General features: G+C 35.2%; 2 protein-coding genes across 2 annotated transcripts in view; one reads left to right on the forward strand and one right to left on the reverse strand.

Moving 5' to 3' along the window:
* LOC138333276 (myocyte-specific enhancer factor 2C-like) overlaps positions 1–19,144 on the reverse strand; it is a 122,720-nt gene that overhangs the window by 94,927 nt on the left and 8,649 nt on the right. The window lies entirely within an intron of this gene.
* LOC138332574 (platelet binding protein GspB-like) lies at positions 1,680–7,984 on the forward strand. The gene is made up of 5 exons (XM_069280577.1): positions 1,680–1,794; positions 3,155–3,254; positions 3,611–4,658; positions 6,164–6,360; positions 6,790–7,984. Exons 1-5 carry the CDS (start codon positions 1,680–1,682, stop codon positions 7,982–7,984), a joined length of 2,655 nt encoding a protein of 884 aa, XP_069136678.1.

Genomic DNA, 19,144 nt, shown 5'->3' on the forward strand with positions numbered 1-19,144 from the left:
AATAGCGGTAACAAACTTCAATTGTCAAAATCCAAGATGGCGGCATTTCGGCCATATTGTAACAATGTTGAGCAATCAGTCCCAAAATGCAATATGCACAACTAGGGCCTTAGGGGAACCTACATGTGAAATTTGAGAAGAATCCCTTCAAGATCTTCTGAGAAATAGCGGTAACAATTTTTAACTATTTAAATATAAGATGGTGGCCTGCCGGCCATCTTGTTGACCGATCGGTCTGAAAATACGATATGCACAACAAGACCCCTAGGGGAACCTGCACATGCAATTTGACACAGATCCCTTCAGTACTTTTTGAGAAATAGCGGTAACAAACTTTAATTGTCAAAATCCAATATGGCGTCCTGTCGGCCATCTTGTTCACCGATCGGTACCAAAAATCAATATGCATAACTAGAGCCCTAGGGGAACCTACATGTGAAATTTGAGAAGAATCCGTTCAACACTTTCTGAGAAATAGCTGTAACAAACTTTAATTATCAAAATCAAAGATGGCGGCCTGTCGGCCATCTTGTGGACCGATTGGTCCCAAAATGCAATATGCACAACTAGACCCCTAGGGGAACCTGCACATGCAATTTGACACAGATCCCTTTAATACATTTTGAGAAATAGCGGTAACAAACTTCAATTGTCAAAATCCAAGATGGCGGCCTGTCGGCCATCTTGTTTACCAATTGGTCCCAAAATACAATATGCACAACTAGACCCCTAGGGGAACCTACATGTGAAATTTGAGAAAGATCCCTTTAGAACTTTTTGAGAAATAGCGATAACAAACTTTAAGTATCAAAATCCAAGATGGCCACCTGTCGGCCATCTTGTTCACCGATTGGTCCCAAAATGCAATATGCATAACTAGAGCCCTAGGGGAACCTACATTTGAAATTTGAGAAAGATCCCTTTGGTACTTTCTGAAAAATAGCGGTAACAAACTTTAACTATCAAAATCCAAAATGGCGGCCTGTCGGCCATCTTGTTGACTGATTGGTCCCAAAATACAATTTGCACAGGTAGACCCCTAGGGGAACCTACATGTGAAATTTAAAAAAGATCCCTTCAGTACTTTCTGAGAAATAGCGTTAACAAGAATTGTTAATGGACGGAAGGACGGACGGACGGACAACGGACCACGGACAAAAAACGATTTGAATAGCCCACCATCTATTGTCGAGACATCTTAACCATTCAGACACCAAGATCCTTATTTTTAGTGATAACTTTATTCAAAAGCTTAATCTACCGTCTTTATTGTAGCAACATTTTACTAATAAGCTGATTTTGTGGTTATATATTTTTAGTGTCAATTGATATTAAACACTGCAGTGCAATACGGTACATTTTTTTCAATTTGTGAACCAATTTTAACTGGAAATTTGTGACAAAGACATTACCTAACATTCAAATATAAAAATTATTAAATTTTCAGCTCACAAAATTGATTGACTAAAAAGTAAGTGAAATAAACCTGTTTACAATATCTTTGTGTATCGTAAGTGATAAACAACAACAACAATAGCTCATTCAACCCCACCACACTACATCACGACATAAAAACCACACAAACCGCATATAGAGATGACCAGGTATGTGTTTAGTGGACATAGCATTAGTACAGATCTTGACCCTCAATCCTCCTTGACCAGTCTGCCCTGTAGAAGATGGCCTGTCCAATGCAAGGACATAACACTACTGCTACCCCGAGGGATTTACAAGTTGTTACACACAACTGTAAAGCTAAAGGCATTGACAGACTTCTGTCTATACAATGTATAGGTATGTAAGTAAAATCTTATAGAGTGGATGGATATTTAATCTATGACCCACTTTTATTGTCTCTAGAACACAAAAAATATCAATAGAATTTGAAGTGATGATTTTTGTCTCTAGATATCTGTCGTTTCAAACTAGGGGGAGGCTGAGAAATTTTCTAGTATTTAAATGACTGAGAAAAATGTCCTTTCGCCTCAACACACCAATATTAATCAAAACAGGCACAATATGGCAGGCACATCAAAATTTTGATAAAAAAAGATGCTAAGGTTTTAGAAATTTATTACTAAATTATCTCCCTTCTCTTTAAAATTTTGTTGGATATTTATCTTGTCGCAAAAATTTCATAAGCGAAATAAAAAGTGATAAATAAATAATGTGTAAATGTTACGGATATTCATATATATAACAATTTCTGACAGTCAAAAAAGCAAAAAAATTCACCTCGTAAAAATCAGCAATTATGATATCTTAATTCAGCTAAAGTCAGATTAAAGATGATCGAGGAATGATTTCCAAGACAACAACGTTTATGATAATCGTCTACGATTTCGCAGTCAATATGTCTGTTGTTGCTGTAGAAGATGAACATCAGTTGTGTTTAGGGTGCTTACAAGGTGTAATCAGAACAGACATGAATCTGTAATTCTACATCAAAGGACCAGAGACTGATGTCGAGGGACCACCTTAACATCTCCCAAAATACAGAACTTACAACATGTATGTGTGTAAAATGTAGGTGTAAATTCTCCTTTAAAAATTGTACATACTTAGAGACGACTTACATTCTACAACAATGAACAACCTTTTCTCCCATACTTCACAGGGATATCCCGTGGTTGCTAGGGAAAAGATATCTCTATCTTACACAGGGGGGTGTAAGACAGCTCACACGCGCTAAACAAGAAAGTGACGTCATCAATACATGCAGTGTAACTGCGCCACTCATTGTAGATGATGTCATCAATTTTGACGCATAACGACGCTCCCTGCAATAATGGCGAGATGAAAAACCTGGAAACCAAGTGGAATTTCATCATTTTTTTACTAAGTATGGGAGAAAGAGAATCTTACATGGGTCTGTGAAGTGGACAGGGATATCTCAACCCTCGTGATAGATTTTGGCCATCAACCCTCGGCAAGCCTCGGGTTGACCGGCCAAAATCTTTCACTCGGGTTGAGATATCCTTGTCCACTTCACAGACCCATGTAAGATTCTATTAATCTTGAACAATGTTATGGTAATGTTTACTATAAGTAAGAAAGAAGGTAGGGGTGCAACGATGTTCCAAATGTATTGCATTGCAATATTTATATGAAGTTGTATTGTTGGAAATAACAGATGTATTTAATTTTCTTATAGAAAAAACCCCAATAGAAATGTGTCTCAAACTTAAAATACCCCCACCTCCATATGCATGTAACATTGGAGTGGGACAAGTAATCTACGAGGACAAGACAGGGTGAACATCAATAACCCAGTATGGATCAACCAACAAGCTCTGACTGAATAACAAGCTTTTATTGATAGACAAGCTTCCACTGACCAACAAGCTTTTACTGATACAAAAGATTTGACTGATCAACAAGCTTTGACTGATCAACAAGCTTTGACTGATCAACAAGCTTTGACTGATCAACAAGCTTTGACTGACAGACAAGCTTTGACTGATAGACAAGCTTTGACTGATAGACAAGCTTCCACTGATAGACAAGCTTTGACTGATAGACAAGCTTTGACTGATAGACAAGCTTTGACTGATAGACAAGCTTTGACTGATAGACAAGCTTTGACTGATAGACAAGCTTTGACTGATAGACAAGCTTCCACTGATAGACAAGCTTCCACTGATAGACAAGCTTTGACTGATAGACAAGCTTTGACTGATCAACAAGCTTCCACTGATAGACAAGCTTTGACTGATCAACAAGCTTTGACTGATAGACAAGCTTTGACTGATCAACAAGCTTTGACTGATAGACAAGCTTTGACTGATCAACAAGCTTCCACTGATAGACAAGCTTCCACTGATCAACAAGCTTTGACTGATAGACAAGCTTCGACTGATCAACAAGCTTCCACAGATAGACAAGCTTTGACTGATCAACAAGCTTTGACTGATAGACAAGCTTCCACTGATAGACAAGCTTCCACTGATAGACAAGCTTCCACTGATAGACAAGCTTTGACTGATAGACAAGCTTTGACTGATCAACAAGCTTCCACTGATAGACAAGCTTTGACTGATCAACAAGCTTTGACTGATAGACCAGCTTCCACTGATAAACAAGCTTCCACTGATAGACAAGCTTCCACTGATAGACAAGCTTCCACTGATAGACAAGCTTCCACTGATAGACAAGCTTCCACTGATAGACAAGCTTTGACTGATAGACAAGCTTCAAGTGATAGACAAGCTTCCACTGATAGAAAAGCTTCCACTGATAGACAAGCTTCCACTGATAAACAAGTTTTGACTGATAGACAAGCTTTGACTGATAGACAAGCTTTGACTAATAGACAAGCTTTGACAGATAGACAAGCTTTGACTTATAGACAAGCTTCCACTGATAGACAAGCTTCCACTGATCAACAAGCTTTGACTGATAGACAAGCTTCCACTGATAGACAAGCTTCCACTGATAGACAAGCTTCCACTGATAGACAAGCTTCCACTGATAGACAAGCTTTGACAGATAGAAAAGCTTTAACTGACAGACAAGCTTCCACTGATAGACAAGCTTCCACTGATAAACAAGCTTCCACTGATAGACAAGCTTTTGCCGATAGACAAGCTTCCACTGATAGACAAGCTTCCACTGATAGACAAGCTTCGACTGATAGACAAGCTTCCACTGATAGACAAGCTTCCACTGATAGACAAGCTTTGACTGATAGACAAGCTTCCACTGATAGACAAGCTTCCACTGATAGACAAGCTTCCACTGATAGACAAGCTTCCACTGATAGACAAGCTTTGACTGATAGACAAGCTTCCACTGATAGACAAGCTTCCACTGATAGACAAGCTTCCACTGATAGACAAGCTTCCACTGATAGACAAGCTTCCACTGATAGACAAGCTTCCACTGATAGACAAGCTTTGACTGATAGACAAGCTTTGACAGATAGACAAGCTTTGACTGATAAACAAGCTTCCACTGATAGACAAGCTTCCACTGATAGACAAGCTTTGACTGATAGACAAGCTTCCACTGATAGACAAGCTTCCACTGATAGACAAGCTTTGACTGATAGACAAGCTTTGACTGATAGACAAGCTTTGACTGATAGACAAGCTTTGACTGATAGACAAGCTTTGACTGATAGACAAGCTTCCACTGATAGACAAGCTTCGACTGATAGACAAGCTTCCACAGATAGACAAGCTTCCAATGATAGACAAGCTTTGACTGATCAACAAGCTTTAACTGATCAACAAGCTTTGACTGATCAACAAGCTTTGACTGATAGACAAGCTTTGACTGATAGACAAACTTTGACTGATCAACAAGCTTTGACTGATCAACAAGCTTTGACTGATCAACAAGCTTTGACCGATCAACAAGCTTCCACTGATAGACAAGCTTTGACTGATAAACAAGTTTTGACTGATAGACAAGCTTCGACTGATAGACAAGCTTCCACTGATAGACAAGCTTTGACTGATAAACAAGTTTTGACTGATAGACAAGCTTTGACTGATAGACAAGCTTCCACTGATAGACAACCTTTGACTGACAGACAAGCTTTGACTGATAGACAAGCTTTGACTGATAAACAAGTTTTGACTGATAGACAAGCTTCCACTGATAGACAAGCTTTGACTGATAGACAAGCTTTGACTGATAGACAAGCTTCTACTGATAGACAAGCTTCAACTGATAGACAAGCTTCCACTGATAGACAAGCTTCCACTGATAGACAAGCTTCCACTGATAGACAAGCTTTGACTGATAGACAAGCTTTGACAGATAGACAAGCTTTGACAGATAGACAAGCTTTGACTTATAGACAAGCTTCCACTGATAGACAAGCTTCCACTAACTTCCACTGATAGACAAGCTTCCACTGATAGACAAGCTTTGACTGATAGACAAGCTTCCACTGATAGACAAGCTTCCACTGATAGACAAGCTTCCACTGATCAACAAGCTTTGACTGATAGACAAGCTTTGACTGATAGACAAGCTTTGACTGATAGACAAGCTTTGACTGATAGACAAGCTTTGACTCATAGACAAGCTTCCACTGATAGACAAGCATCCACTTATAGACCAGCTTCCACTGATCAACAAGTTTTGACTGATAGACAAGCTTTAACTGACAGACAAGCTTCCACTGATAGACAAGCTTCCACTGATAAACAAGCTCCGACTGATAGACAAGCTTCCACTGATAGACAAGCTTCCACTATTAGACAAGCTTCCACTGATAGACAAGCTTCCACTGATAGATAAGCTTCCACTGATAGACAAGCTTCCACTGATAAACAAGCTTCCACTATTAGACAAGCTTCCACTGATAGACAAGCTTCCACTGATAGATAAGCTTCCACTGATAGACAAGCTTTGGCTGATAGACAAGCTTTGACTGATCAAAAAGCTTCCACTGATAGACAAGCTTCGACTGATAGACAAGCTTCCACTGATAGACAAGCTTTAACTGATCAACAAGCTTCCACTGACAGACAAGCTTTGACTGATAGACAAGCTTCCACTGATAGACAAGCTTTGACTGATAGACAAGCTTCCACTGATAGACAAGCTTTGACTGATAGACAAGCTTTGACTGATAGACAAGCTTCCACTGATAGACAAGCTTCCACTGATAGACAAGCTTCGACTGATAGACAAGCTTCCACTGATAGACAAGCTTCCACTGATAGACAAGCTTCCACTGATAGACAAGCTTCCACTGATAGACAAGCTTCCACTGATAGACAAGCTTCCACTGATAGACAAGCTTTGACTGATAGACAAGCTTTGACTGATCAGACAAGCTTTGACTGATAGACAAGCTTCCACTGATAGACAAGCTTCCACTGATAGACAAGCTTTGACAGATAGACAAGCTTCCACTGATAGACAAGCTTTGACTGATAGACAAGCTTTGACTGATCAACAAGCTTCCACTGATAAACAAGCTTTGCCTGATAGACAAGCTTTGACTGATAGACAAGCTTTGGCTGATAGACAAGCTTTGACTGATCAAAAAGCTTCCACTGATAGACAAGCTTCGACTGATAGACAAGCTTCCACTGATAGACAAGCTTTAACTGATCAACAAGCTTCCACTGATAGACAAGCTTCCATTGATAGACAAGCTTCGACTGATAGACAAGCTTCCACTGATAGACAAGCTTTAACTGATCAACAAGCTTCCACTGATAGACAAGCTTCCATTGATAGACAAGCTTCCACTGATAGACAAGCTTTGACTGATAGACAAGCTTCCACTGATAGACAAGCTTTGGCTGATAGACAAGCTTTGACTGATCAAAAAGCTTCCACTGATAGACAAGCTTCGACTGATAGACAAGCTTCCACTGATAGACAAGCTTCCACTGATAGACAAGCTTCCACTGATAGACAAGCTTCCACTGATAGACAAGCTTCCACTGATAGACAAGCTTCCACTGATAGACAAGCTTTGACTGATCAACAAGCTTTGACTGATAGACAAGCTTCCACTGATAGACAAGCTTCCACTGATAGACAAGCTTTGACTGATAGACAAGCTTCCACTGATAGACAAGCTTTGACTGATAGACAAGCTTTGACTGATAGACAAGCTTTGACTGATCAACAAGCTTCCACTGATAGACAAGCTTCCACTGATAGACAAGCTTCCACTGATCAACAAGCTTTGACTGATAGACAAGCTTCCACTGACAGACAAGCTTTGACTGATAGACAAACTTCCACTGATAGACAAGCTTTGACTGATAAACAAGCTTCCACTGATAGACAAGCTTTGACTGATCAACAAGCTTCCACTGATAGACAAGCTTTGACTGATCAACAAGCTTCCACTGATAGACAAGCTTTGACTGATAGACAAGTTCCTACTGATCAACTGATCAACAATCTTGGGCCAATCAACAAGATCCAACAGACTTCAGACAGGTTTCGACTGATCAACAAACTTCAACAGATCAATGGAATTCAGAATTCAGCTAAACAGCCCTGAAGAAGGAAATAGAGATAAATGTGTTGCACAGGTTCTGACCTTGCATTTAGGTAATAAGCCTTTTTCCTAAACATGTTAAAGGTTTAAAGCTATCCCATGATAATTTGAAGGAACAGTCATTCTCTGTGATAAGCATTCATCTGCCTGACAGTTATAGACGGCTTCTGCTTCTTGTACAAGGCCTTTGTTGTCTGTCAATGAGAAAAAGTCATGATATATATCTTTAGCCCCTATGCTTTGGAGGTTCAGTTCTGTAACCATGGAATCTGTGTCAAGACAAATTGACCTCCCTATCAAATACACTGAAATCTAAGGGTAAAAAATACAGAAATCAGCATGAGAAATTGGTCCAGGTAGACAGGCAGAAGTCAAGGTCGTCTTTTACAGAAATTATTTGCTTGTTTAAAACAAAAGTAGAAAAAGTTCTACGGGAGCATGGAAAAACTATTTTATCACTGTTAAAAACATTGCATCCTGGGATGCTGGAGCACTGCACACTGGGATACCTCTTAAAACAAACCGCTGAACTCTGGGATACCACTCAAATTCACACCGTGTGCTCTGGGATACGACTACTTCCTCGCATCAACAAACTGCACCCTAACATAATCCTGGCTGATAGAATCTGTTATCTTTTTCAGTTAGATACCATTAAATATGACAAGACTCGTTTGATTATCATCTATACAAAAAGTGAAATTCTTCGAGGGAGGAAAACACATGTATCTATCGATAGATCTATTGTCTCTCTCGACAATGAAATTACTCATCCTTATAAATAAGTGCTGTAATGAAACTTTTTCATCCAATATTTAATAAAACATTAAAATGAAACATACAAAAGAAAGATTAATGGCAACAACAAAAACTGCTCGTATGAAATTGATGCTAAACTATTGAAGCAATGATATTGGTTTCCATAATCTAGCAATATATCATATCCTGGTTTTATTGCAGTAACGGAGATTTAACCAAAACATGAAGGTGTCAATAATCAAAATTGTAAAGTTATACTTCGGCTGTTTTGTCAGATTTTAAGGGAAATAATAATAATAATAATAAAAAAAACAGTTTCAAAGTAGAAAATGCTTTGAAAACATCGAGCCAAAAGAAAAGGAAAAAAAATTTCTGCATTCTTCAAAAAACAAATCTTTATATTTTTCAACATCTAATAACTGATTTTGGCCACATATTATTTATCAATAAACAAACAAAAATATGTCCTTTTAAAATTATAATAACTAGAATTTGACAATTTATAGTTTACTTTTTATCTTATTTCTCTTTCAGAAAGACAATAACTTTATACTGATCAGCTCCTATATAAAGCAAATCACAAAATTCTATTTTGAAAATGTATTTTTCCCTCATAATTACTTATCTCATTTCATGTTCAGTTATATATCAACAAATAAGGTTTAAGCGATCATAGATTTCTAGTCAGCATTTTAATCTAAGCAATTAATAATGTAAATTAGATGTTTTGAGTAAGATTAGATTTGTATGTCAAATACCTGTATAAATTTTAAGTACTTTTATCAAATGATATTTTCCTGCATGGCAAGAAAGAATTATTTAAAATGAAAATGTACATTTTATTTGGTATTTTTTTTTGTAATTAAAAATGAGTTTTGCACAAATTTTTTAGAAGTTTGTGATTTCATATGACACGCTCACCTTTATCTGCACACATAATCACAGTGGTACCACACGATTTGAGCATAGTTTAGTCCTGAATTAATCACCATTAATCAATTATATGACTAATTATATCATCCACTGATATTGCAAATTTATTAAAACAGAAGGTCAATTAAAATTCAGAAAATCTACGTAGACAAAATTTAATTTGTACTGAAAAGCTGATAATTATTAGATTTTTTGAATGAATTGTTCATGTGGATTTAGATGTAAAGCAATTCAGGATGAATGGTATCAAACTTTTAATCTTTATTTGAGAACGATTCTGAAGAATTCAAAGTTCAAGTCTAGATCAGAAAAGCTGGTTTATTTACAACAAACATTTAAAAAAAAAACCAAAAAAAAACTTCGTGACATGATGCAATCTGCTTTATTACTGAAAACTGAACTTCAAATCATAATTTGATTGAATATGTCTTATAAACCCAAATCATGAAAATTTTATTCTTCATTAATTTAGCTAGTATAACTTAACTTGCAGGATTTTTTTTTCTTTTTTTCTGTAACACATAGAAATTTCAATTTAAACACTCCCTTAAACTGGCCAGTAGACCCTAAGTTGTAAGTAATATTTCCTCATCAAAATTTTGACACTGAACTATCCCCCTTAATTTGAAAGTTTAGATTAACATGTCATCAAGACAAAAGTTCTCAAACATTAGTTTTCAAAGTGATTTTTATCACTGATTTTAATATTCTACAATTTCAGGTCAAATGTCTTATTTTTTCCTCTATATTCTCTGTATTTTGACATTTTTTCATTGAATGTATCCATTGATAGATTCTAAACAAATCAGTCTACTCTTTTAGCTCATAATTTAAGTACAATTCTCTGTCGTGTAATTTTTGAGAAAACCTATTAAAAGGCAAAACTATTTTATCAACATATTGGCAAGAGTAAAGAAAGAAACAGTTTCATAAAACTTTAACAGTGCATAAAAATAGTATATCTGGAAATTACGTAATTAGTTTGAGTTGGGACAGCACACATTCTCCCATTCTTTCGATAAATAAGGTCAAGAAAACTCGATGAATACTAAGAATCTTTAAGGAAAATTAACAGAGTGGAAAGACTTTTGACCTTGAACTATACCTAACTGGTAAAATGTCTTAACTTCATCCCTACCCATTCCATAATGGGGACCTTCGGCAGAATTTTATGTCATCTTTAAGTACCACCTAAGAACCTATGTACAAAATAAGTAAATGATTATTTCTCTAACTCATCCTAACCATAAGCAATTAAAAAGTTTTAATATAAACTTTTTCTAATTATATAATATATATGTATTTTTTGTCAGTCGTGGAAAACGTTCTCCTCATATTTATTTCGTCCAATTAAAAATATTTACATGAAAATATTTCAATCGCTATTCTTATCTAATAACACTGACTGCATCACTTTCCCAGTCAATTCTTAAAGGCAATTTATTATCTCTTCATTTACATAACAAAATTTGCATATATGTATTCACTGATATATTTGAAACAAAGTGTTTGTCATATGTCATAATGAATTATCACTTTAAGTGTTATACTGAACTAGATGTGATCTTACTGGATTTTTTAAGCTTATACTTTCATAGTTTTATGACAAGTTTTATTGGAAAAGTTCTTAAATGCAGTCATTTATAAGCTTGTCAATAGGAATATTCACATCACAAGTTCACAGGAATTGAGAAACATTCATATTGCTAAGCTTAGTAGTCAAAAGGTAATGTAAAATCTATCACAAGTCCTCCATAGTAGTAGAGAGGAGGTTAAACTCTCCAAAAGTCTGACACCTCTAGTCCAAGTTGTGGTACTGGTTAAAGGGACAATTCAGTGATCAGTCCATTATCTCTAGACCTAACTGTATAAGAAGCAATTGACTTTTGTTTTTAAACAAGGAAATGTAAAGTGTGGCATTATCCCTGCGCCCAACAGTTGGTATAAAAACCCAAATACATCAAGGTCAAAGTAACAATTATTCAAGTATAACTTTAAATGTATGCAAGTATTGTAAAACTGAAAAAAAAATAACAGCAGGTAACAAAAAGAAACTCTAATTTGGTAGTTTTGAGAGTTTCCATGGTTACAGAAAAAAATCCAAAATTTGAAGGTCTGATATATTCAGAAAAATTCCTGGAGCTGCTTTGAATGGTTTTGGAGTTATAGTCCTGAAACAAAAGGAAACTGTAACTTGGTATTTTTGACTAAGTTTCCATGGTAATGGGAAAAAATTCCAAAATGGAAGGTCCCCAATAGCAAAAGGCATAACTAGGATACTTGTCTGATGTATACAGAAAGTTTCAAGGAGCTGCTTTGAATAGTTTTAGAGTTATAGCCCAGAGACAAAAAGAAAAAGTAACTTGGTGTTTTGACTAACTTTCCATGCCCGGAGAAAAAACCCCCAGTAATTTGGTATTTTTGACTGAGTTTTCATGGTAATGGAAAAAATTCCCAAAATGGAAGGTCGCAATAACAAAAGGCACAACTATGGCACTTGTCTGATGTATACAGAAATGTCAAGGAGCTGCCTTGATCGGTTTTGGAGTTATAGTCAGGAATAGAATCTCGGACGGATGCATGGACGGATGCACGGATGCATTGACGCACAGACGGAGCCCAATTTAATATCCTCCATAAACGCGTTTCGCGGGGGAAATATGCAGCATTTAATTCAAGATTTAACTATCAAATCAAGAACTATCAAATAATTTAAATCGGTCCCTGAGTCTACTACTGCGAAAACAGAAATGCCAAATTTATAACTTGATATAAAAATATGAAATTTTACATTACTAATCATCAGGAAAAGACTTAACAAATATTTAAACAAATCTCAGCTAATTTATTCCCATTAGGGTTCAAAGTGAATTTTCAGGATATTTTTTGTCGCCAACTGAGTTTTTGAATATGCAGATTACAGCGTAACGTCTGTCTTTTAACAAATTACAGCTGGCTTTTTTATGTAAATTAATATTGACGGTTGTCGTTTTAATACATTTACATATCAAGGCAATGCTATATTGCATATTAATTGCATTTGATCTGGGCACTACTCATTAATCACCGTAGCACAAGGTGATCAGGTCGGGAGCCTTGATGTGATGTCTGGCCCCAAACCTCACACAGACACATACATCATCACTGTAGTCATCAAGGAAATCTTTCCTCCCTCACACCGAATAGTATTATTTCAACCCTTAAACTGACAATAAAACAAAACAACTTTATATATTTATATATGATCACCTTTCAGCATTTCACGCTTAACAGAATAAAATGGTGACTTTTCAGCAATTGTGACAATGAGACCGACTTTCATTATGTTTTATCATTCTAAATTACAGAAATATAAAAAGAATAATAAGAAAAAGAGAGAGGAAAAATAGGGATTTAAAACATGGATTTCAACTATCACTCATTTGTGAATATGTAAACATTGTGTTATCGTAGTATATGACATTGTTGGGAAAAAAAAGAAGAAAAAAAATCTATGGGAAATCTATACTGTAAACCAACTTTTATACGCCTTCGATTTACTTTCGCGAATTTCACATTCCAAGTAAATCAATGAAAGTTTATCTCAGCAAATTAACGATGATTCAGATAGGAATTTTGAGACAATTTTTATATCTGCGAATGTTAATCTTTTTGAACTTGTTTTGAAATGGAAATTGTGAAATTGAACAGCCGCAAAAGAAAGTTGTATAATATTGTAAATTCATGGTACCTGGTTTTGTATATTTGTAATACTTTCTGTTGGTGTAAAATTACAAAAAAACAAAAACACAAAAAAAAAATCTTAATTAAACGGAAATCTCTTAGATAAGAGGAAGGAATATTAACCAATTATGCTTAACAATGTTCTGGGATGTCAAGAGGAAAAAACTCTCACACTGGTAAAACTGTGAACAACACTGTCTATTATCCAGATCTTGTGCTAAACTGTGAGTTTTTGTAATTTTTCCCCATATTATATCCTGTCAAGGCATCAGAAAATTTACGTAAAAAGTTCTTTTGTTACCATTTTAATCCAGGTGATATGACACAAAATATTAATGTGGCAGGGACAGTCTGTCCGGTCTAGGTTACGCCATTTGTTAACCAAACACGATGCTGTAGTTTGTGTGTAATTTGTGTAATATACGCCAATGAAAGAAATTTTTGAAAAAGCGTTTGATTATTGCATTGGTCATTAATTCGACATTACGTGTGATATTTTTCATGGATTGTTACGTTTTGTTTCTTGTGTGTTTCAACCAAAACAACCCTATGTCAATGTCCATATTATTATGTGTATGTTTGTGTTATGCTCGTGACCCTTGACCTGTCTTTTCATATTTATCCTTTCCACACTGTCATGTGACCCAAAATTAACACCATTCACTTTGGCATGTGCGGACTGGGAACGTGTATATCCCAGAGCTAAGCAAGGGTTTTTGTCTATGCATATCAGAGCAATAAAGAAATCAGAGAAACTAAAACTGGTGTTGCGTCTCTGCCCAAATAGAATATATCCCACCCGTTTCATTAATGTAACAGAGCACATGATTTGACACAAACATAATCACTGCCTCTGCCAGGATTCAAACTCAGGAACCTCTGGGTTACTATAGTCTGATACTCAACCGATCGAGCTGAAGAGAAGTTCTCTCTAGCTGAGCGGTATATTGCGACTAAATTCACAGGAGTTACATACTCCCCCCTCAAGAAAAGAACTTATTCTCGAGTTTCTAGGAGTTAACAACAATACCTGTGGGGCATGGCTAAGTATTTCCCCGAGTCCCTACATGGGCGCCAATGTAACAGAGCACCTGATTTGACATAAACATAATCACTGCCTCAGCCAGCATTCGAACTCGGGACCTCTGTGTTACTAGTCTGACGCTCAACCGATTGAGCTAAAAGTCTCTAGCTGAGCAGTATATTGCGGCTAGTATTCACCAGGGTTACATTCAGGTAACAGAATCCTATGTAAAACTGGTTAACACTGTCCAGTATTGAGATCTTATAGCAAATTGTGAGCTTTTGGTGTAATACATGTATTTTGTCCTATTTCTCATCATCTAGGTCAATATCAGGACTGAAAATTTACGTAAAAATTTGTTTTGTGACCATACATTTTAAACCAGGTAGGTGATATAACACATGATGATGCGACAGAATCATGAGTTGCGACCTTACCTATTGGTATCTTTCCCTACCCTAGTTGCTTTATTGTTACCATAGCAATACCACAAAGTTATGAAGGTGTGAAAATCTCTGAGAACAACAAATCAATGTTTGTTGATGTCACCCAGCAAACACAAGTTGTAAATAATGTGAATTGGGACTGAACTCTGGTATTCATCGGTGACCAGGTAGCTCAATTAAGAGAGCACCCAGCATGTGTTTCATCCCCCCAATCAAAGTTAGGCAGTTACTTTATAATTTCCCCTTCCTGTGACAAAGTCGGCGCTCAACTAAATACCTGCAATAATGATACAAGGGACTCATGTATTTCAGGGGAAATACTTCACGAAAGGAGGGAGGAGTGCAGCTGAATTGGACTGGGTTGAACATCAGTGACCAGGTAGCTCAAACAGTAGAACATTCTGACCATCCAGTGTTTGGAGGACCCTGGTTCTTCTCTGGTATCTTCTCCTCTCCTGTTATATAATGCTATACATCTTGTATTTTAAACCTCAATTTTTATTTTTATTAACAGGTACACAAATCTTAATTCAATGAATAAACAATTAAAAAAAACCAAACAAATAAACAATCAAAGTACTGAAAGTACTAAATGGCTCGGTCTCGATGATTGGAGGAATATATTTCTAAAGTCAACACTTTTTTTTTTTTTTGACAATAAGAAATAAATTTTGCTAGTGTTCCTTCCAGTTTGGACTTTTGAGGATTTCTTGGACACCAAGGTGTTAAATAAGAAACACTTACTAAACTCTTGGGAGCCCATGCTAATATTTCCTATGATGTTATATGCCAAATGATTTTATAGCATCTTTAACCTTTTCTTTGTTAATTTGATGTCAATTAAAATATTCATTCTGAATTGCTATTCTCATCAAGTTCCTGGCACCAAAGTATCAGTTAACAAGTATTGTTTTGCAGCAGAGACAGACAAGAGGCATATTTTTCTATGCCAAAATGTCTTAAATGTAGAATATGTCAGTCCTCTAGAAGACTTATCAATACAGTCATACCATTTCTGAATAAATTGGTCAATTGGTCTACTTTTAACAAGTTGATTGATATAATATCCAAACATGATTTAAACTAGCTCTGGATAAAATATCTTACACATCTTACAGACATTTAAAAAACATCTGGTCCATTTTCATGTAAAGTATACATTAATTCATAAATATTACTTGATAATTTATTTGATATTATGTAGTTATGCCAAAAAGTAATCATTCTACATTTTATTTCAATATCAATTGGGTATCTTGTTAGCTCGCCATAGACCATGAATTGTTTTATACACTTTCCTAACTTGAGGAAATTACAAATGAATTTTTCTACAATATTTGTATTTTCAAATCCCAATACTTCTGATGAGTATAATAAAACTGGCATTACAAGTGACTAAAATATTTTCAGTTAAAAATGAACAGGAAGGGATACATTCCTTCCTTAGTTTCTTAAATATAGCAAACACGGATTTAATTTTTTGTTCTGCAGTTTTTTCCTTTTCTTTAAAAACGCTACCATTAATGTTAAAAATATACCTAGATATGTATACCCTTCTTATCAAAATAATTATATATCCCATAACGTAAACTGGTGTTGTTGGACCAATTTACGTTTTGAGAATATCACAACTTTTATCTTTCTGATATTGGGTTATAATTTCTATGTAATGCAATGTTGTTCAAATCCGTGTAACATTTGTTGTAGAACAGTGTCATCGGCATATAAAATGATAAAAAGTCTGGGATACATTTCAATATTATCTATAAATAATTTGTCAATAGTTGTCAGACAATTAACATTCTTTTTTCACCAGATAAGATTCCAAGTCATCATGGTAGATTGAAAATAGGAAAGGAGATATAAATAAGGTACCATACCGTGCATGTATATGTTCAAGGTAAATAAACAATATGTAAGCTGATCTTGCAGAATTGCAGAAAAGGTAAAATCACCACTTTCAGAGTGATCAGAGAAGATTGATCGTCAAGGAGGGAAAACAGATTGATCGTCAAGGAGGGAAAACCACCTGTGTTATGCGAATTAACATTTAATTTATTTTGAATAAATTGTGCCGAAGATGACGATTAGTGTATTATTAACGATAATCTAAATATGTTTTCTAAAAATATTAACAAATAATGTCATATAGTGTTATAAATTGAATGTTTTATTTATTCTTTTTATTTCAAGCATGTACATGTCATAGAAAATAAACAAATACCAAGTATATGCTTAAATCATATTAAAGTAAAATTCACAAATCACAACACTTATGTGTATTGTATATATGGAATGAAGATGTCATGATGATGGTAATTATTTGGATCAAAAATGTTTAAACAACATTAAATGTATTATACAAATGTATATATGGAATTTGAACATGATGTTAGTAATTATTTTCAGATCAAAAACTATTACAGTATTAATTAAGTATTAAGCTACCACAGTTGAACATTATTTCTTTCATTTTGTTCACACAATTTTTCTCCTGGACTGGTTCCAATTGAAATGATACTTGCATGTAGACATTCTGTAAAACATAAGGAAACAATAATTGTATTAACAGAGTAATTACTGAAAAGGCTAATATCATATAATTAAACATTTTTTATATAAATATCAATACCAGTTTAGAGTAAATATTATTGAAATTTATTTCCCGTTGTTCTTTAGTCCTCCTGTTCTTTAGAGTTTTGTCCTTCATAAATTGATTGTATTATAGCAGTTGTCATATAATGTATCTGATAATGTGCACAAAGAAGTATAAGTATACGCAGGTGTGCATGGGCACGTTGATAAGTTATTAAAAAAAGATCCCAGATGCTGGATTATGAAAGGCGTAAAGTCTATTTTGCCGAGTAAAAAAATCAATAAACATATATTGTTCATACCCAAAGATGTAATCGCACTAAAAACAGTGATCATGTAGGCTTTTGTGTGAGTGCATTTGTAAGACTGTGTCATGTGGTAGAGATTAGTTTCGCTCGAGTGATCACACAATGCAAGTGAGAGTCGGGAGTATGTTTATGTAAGTTTTAATTGCTAATCTCTGATGATTGTTGATAAAATATAACTCCGGATAATTGCTAAACATTTAACAGTTTTCTCCACGTTTGTTGTAGATTGAAACAGCTTTTTAATGACGTTCTACGGTAGAATTATGAAAAAGAAATCGGCATTTTCATCGATCTACAAATGTAGTAGCCCAAAAAAATCTAACTTCGAGTTGTACGAACATTTTTATGTATGATTTGTGTCATTCGGTTCAAATATTTACTTCGTTAATTACGTAGTTTACTGAATATGCTACATTGTATATATATATATTATCAGAACGTCAAGCTCCTGTAGGCCTACATTTGATGAAAGAGGCTAAAATGTATTTAAAGTATGGTTTAGTGACAACCTCTAAATGTGCTTAATATGTATATATAATCTGATAATGTATACATGTGCTTATAAAATTATCGATAATTATGGATGGGGTAAATATTCATACCTTATTAACTGCCGTAAGTTGGAAGATTACGCCACATTTAGAAAATGTGCATCGTCTGTCACGCGCTATTTGAGCAGTAGACAAAGTTTATCCTAAATTTTGTTAGAGTTGTCTTTCTTCCATTGTGGATTTACACGTACATGTGGCATAACGCAGCCGTGATAAACTAATCTCCATTTCGTCCTGAAATTTATTTGCTCCCGCACTAATATGATTCAAAGAACAAAAATCATTATTGTAACAATTTTGATGTTTGAGGTGAAATATTGCTTTCATTTTTTCCGTTGCGGGATAATTGTCACTAGTAGGGACTAAACGCGTGGGGCGAAACGAAGCATTTTCGGGATGAAACGTCTTCATGCGTTGTAAACAACATTTTCGGGACGAAAAGTCTAGATACATTGTAAACAATTCAAGTGAAAATTTTCCAACCTAAGATCATTTGGATAATGTATATGGTAAGGATATGAAAGCAGTAATCTACTAATCCTATTTCAACATTACAGATACGCTTATTTCAGTAACTTTCATATTCAAAATTTGCTATTTAAAATTCCCGGTAAAATCAAAGTTGTTGAATACACTGCCGTTAGGAGCGCTAGTATCTGCGAGCAAGTTTTAAGCCAATCATATTGAGGAAATTGACTGAAAGAGAATTTTGCAACCACGATCACAATGGCGAGGTGATTACCTCGCCAAAAATATTCCAATTTCATGTACATTAAACATGCTTATATCTATTGTTGTGCACAAAAAAGTAATATATTTCTTAT

This window comes from Argopecten irradians, chromosome 10 (assembly GCF_041381155.1).
Source record: "Argopecten irradians isolate NY chromosome 10, Ai_NY, whole genome shotgun sequence".
Taxonomy (NCBI): domain Eukaryota; kingdom Metazoa; phylum Mollusca; class Bivalvia; order Pectinida; family Pectinidae; genus Argopecten; species Argopecten irradians.